This window comes from Eurosta solidaginis, chromosome 5 (genome assembly GCF_040869045.1).
Source record: "Eurosta solidaginis isolate ZX-2024a chromosome 5, ASM4086904v1, whole genome shotgun sequence".
In the NCBI taxonomy this organism is placed as follows: domain Eukaryota; kingdom Metazoa; phylum Arthropoda; class Insecta; order Diptera; family Tephritidae; genus Eurosta; species Eurosta solidaginis.
In genome coordinates, this window is record NC_090323.1 from 246,538,148 (window position 1) to 246,541,797 (window position 3,650).

Here is a 3,650-nt window from a genome sequence, read left to right on the forward strand (position 1 = left end):
GCACCCACAGAGGATCATATGCCAAAATACTAAAGAGGAATTGTGTTGTCGGAAAGAATTATCGGAGTGAATTTAATTTAAAATGAAAGTAAATGAAGAGGGGCAATACAACTTTTATATTTTATACTACGAATATTCTGTTATTTACCATTTGCATGAATAAAGAAACTAATATTTCTCTATACTATAGTATGTATACATAAAACCAGTGCGCTGTTGCATTTTATCAGAGTTGCCAAAGTAAAATTTTATTATCAGTTATTTGTATGCAATATTTTACTTTTGGCAACTCTATTCGATCGTCATCGTGTCGTGATCACTGTCGTTAAAAAACGAGCAATGATCGGCTGATGGTGGTCCGCAAACGCATTGCAAAGGAGTATTGTAGAGTACTCCAACAAGAAAAAAATGGAACACGTAATCCAACAATTTTTGCAGGGTACGCGTCTTTTGATACCTCACTCGAAAATGTTTGCCCAAATTTCGGTGGGTACCGTAAACTGCACTATTACCGTGACTTATAGCCATAAAAACTTAACCAGATAAAACAGCTGATCGAACCTACGTTACGACTGTGGCGTTAGGTTAGGGTAAAGGAAGTTGAATTGGCCCTTTAACCGTGTATCCGCAACCGTATCACCGTAGTATCAGTCAGGCAGCATCATAAATGCACAAAGTGTCATTCGCGAAAAATTGTGGCAGCACAGTCCGGCAGCGTCACTTAAACGAAAGATATTTAATCACGCTAAATTTTTTGCGTTTCTATTAAAAAAGTGTTTTGTATTCATATCTGCAACAATTGTAAAATAGGGGAAGTGATAAAATGGCAGCAACGTTGAATGGAGTGTTTCCAACCACGCTGCAGGAGAAAGTTCAGCAATCGAAGATTTTAGTAGTTGGCGCCGGCGGCATTGGGTGTGAAATACTCAAGAATTTGGTGCTATCGGGATTCGCGGATATTGAAATTGTAAGTAGACCATTTTGCAGTGGTACTTTACATGTTCACTTTATAACTATGCGGTACATAGATTGATTTGGATACCATTGATTTGAGTAATCTTAACCGGCAATTCCTATTTCATCGTGAGCATGTGGGTAAATCTAAAGCACAGGTAGCACGTGAAAGTGCATTGCAATTCAATCCCGATGTAAAAATTAAAGCTTATCACGATAGCATAATGGCGTAAGTAATGTTATAAAGAATTTTGGCAAAAATATTTAGTTTTTAACATAACTTTTTTTAAATTCATATAGAACTGACTATGGTGTAAGCTTCTTCAAAAAGTTCGACGTTGTGCTAAATGCACTCGACAATCGAGCAGCACGTAACCATGTTAATCGTATGTGTTTACATGCGGAAGTACCATTGATTGAAAGTGGCACTGCTGGCTATAACGGCCAAGTAGAGTTGATAAAAAAAGGTCTAACGCAGTGCTATGAATGCACACCGAAAGCAAAACAAAAGACGTTTCCTGGTTGCACTATCCGAAATACACCTTCGGAACCAATACATTGCATTGTATGGGCCAAACATCTTTTCAAGTATGTTTCATTTGAAATATTCCCAATGATTTCGAATAAGTCTATTAAATCTCGTACAATTTTTATTTCAGTCAATTGTTTGGCGAAAGCGTAGAGGATGAAGACATTTCACCTGATATGGCCGATCCTGAAGTTAATACAGCTAGTGGAGACGGGGAGCAATCAGAGCAAAAGAATAACGGTGCTCCCACTGTTCCAGAAACAGAATCTGGAAATGTAACTCGTGTGAATACTCGACAATGGGCTAAGGATTCTGAATATGATGCTGCTACACTATTTAACAAGTTTTTCTTCGACGATATTAAGTATTTACTGTCGATGTCGAACTTATGGAAGGAACGTAAAGCACCCACCCCATTAAAATGGGACAATGTATTGGTACAACAGAATGAGGCTAAAAATGAAATATTGGCTGAAAAGGATTATACGCGCTTTTATCACAGTGTTTGGTCTCTAGCTGAATGCGCTGCAGTGTTTAAAGACTGTTTAAAGAAATTGAGTGGCCAATTTCTCAAGTTAGATGATGGTGAAGCCCTTGTTTGGGATAAAGATGATCAACCGGCTATGGATTTTGTAGCTGCATGCGCAAATATACGTGCATATATTTTTGAAATTGGTCGTAAATCACGCTTCGAAATAAAATCGATGGCTGGCAATATTATACCAGCAATAGCAACTACTAATGCCATAACTGCTGGTGTTGTAGTTTTACAAACATTTAAGGTATTACAAGGACAACTCGAAAAATGCAAATCTGTATATATGCGCTTACGTCAAAATCCACGGCAACAATTATTGGTACCAGAAAAGTTCTTGACTGCACCAAATCCAAATTGTATTGTCTGCTCCTCAGAACCAGCTGTACACATAAGAATCGATACAAAGCGTATGCGTATTAAAGATTTTCGCGATGATGTGCTTATCAAAACTCTGAATATGGTTAATCCAGATGTTGTAGAACCTAATAAAGGCATCGTAATTATATCATCTGAAGAAGGCGAAACTGAAAGTAATGAGGAAAAGTTAATGTCTGAAATGGGCATTGTAGATGGCGTGGTCCTTAAATGTGATGACTTTTTCCAAAACTACGAACTTGATGTTATTGTAATACATTTTGATGCAGATCGTGAAGATGACCTATTTGAAGTAACTTCTGAAAGTAATCAAATTAAACAAAAAGATGACGAAAAGAAGGAAGTAGCCGAAACTAATGGTAAGAAACCAGTTGAATCAAACAAGGAGGATGATGCTACAGCTGGACCATCTACATCAAAGAAAAGTCGTGTAACGGAAGTTATGGATGATGATGATGATTTATGCTTAATTGAAGATGATGACGATGAATGTAGTGCGGAGGAAAAGGTGACCGCCGCAACTGATAAATTAACTGTCACAAGTCCAATTAAGGAGAAAATGCCGGAAAAGGTAGCGGCAAAACGCAAACCATCTTCGCCAATCGATGTTGATGATGATAACGATGTGACCGAAATCAAGGATTCAAATGATGAAGACTCAGATGGCCCATCGCAGTCTAAACGTTTACGCGTTGCATTGCCCACAGATACACCAAATAACGATGTTATAAACATTGATTAAAGAATTTTCTATAATTAACCTAAAAATATATTCCGTTGCTAGAAACTTCAAATATTTGTGTCAATTACCTCTTTAAATGTATGACTCAGCTTATAAATCTATCTAGTACGCGAAGTCTATAGTTCACATATGTCGTCATTCGGACTCACGATTTCTGAGTTATTTTGATCTAATGTTTGAGTGAAACCCTGATTTCGATACGAATCGTAACACACGATACGTCCCCTGAATGGGAGCAGTAAATCAAAAAAAAAAAAAAAAAAATATTTTTAACATGTTCTGTTGTAGTTAACATGTTCGTCAATGGGACACAGTTTAATAAAAAAAATGGTACTGTGAATATTTTTATTTTAACTTTTACCGGTTTTTGTGCTTGAACGGAAACTCTTTAATCTGATATACACCTTGTGAACCAAGTTTTCATGCTTACGCTTGTAAAAAAAGTTGTATCACCCAAAGCCTAAAGACGTTAGCCCAGCTGGTTAAGGGACTAAGAAATTTTTTTGGAACTT

At 37.0% G+C, this 3,650-nt stretch overlaps 1 protein-coding gene across 1 annotated transcript; it reads left to right on the top strand.

Annotated features, from left to right (window-relative positions):
• Nucleotides 1-696: 696 nt before the first annotated feature.
• On the top strand, nucleotides 697-3,190 carry Uba2 (Ubiquitin-like activating enzyme 2). The gene is made up of 4 exons (XM_067789360.1): nucleotides 697-967; nucleotides 1,029-1,183; nucleotides 1,255-1,542; nucleotides 1,614-3,190. The coding sequence occupies exons 1-4, from the start codon at nucleotides 824-826 to the stop codon at nucleotides 3,136-3,138; spliced, it is 2,112 nt and encodes a 703-aa protein (XP_067645461.1). The 5' UTR covers nucleotides 697-823; the 3' UTR covers nucleotides 3,139-3,190.
• Nucleotides 3,191-3,650: the final 460 nt, after the last annotated feature.

Coding starts and splice junctions, on each gene's coding strand:
- Uba2 (XM_067789360.1), top strand. CDS start 824: ATGGCAGCAACGTTGAATGGAGTGTTTCCAACCACGCTGCAGGAGAAA. Junction 968..1,028: donor GATTCGCGGATATTGAAATT/GTAAGTAGACCA, acceptor TGCGGTACATAG/ATTGATTTGGATACCATTGA. Junction 1,543..1,613: donor TGGGCCAAACATCTTTTCAA/GTATGTTTCATT, acceptor TTTTTATTTCAG/TCAATTGTTTGGCGAAAGCG.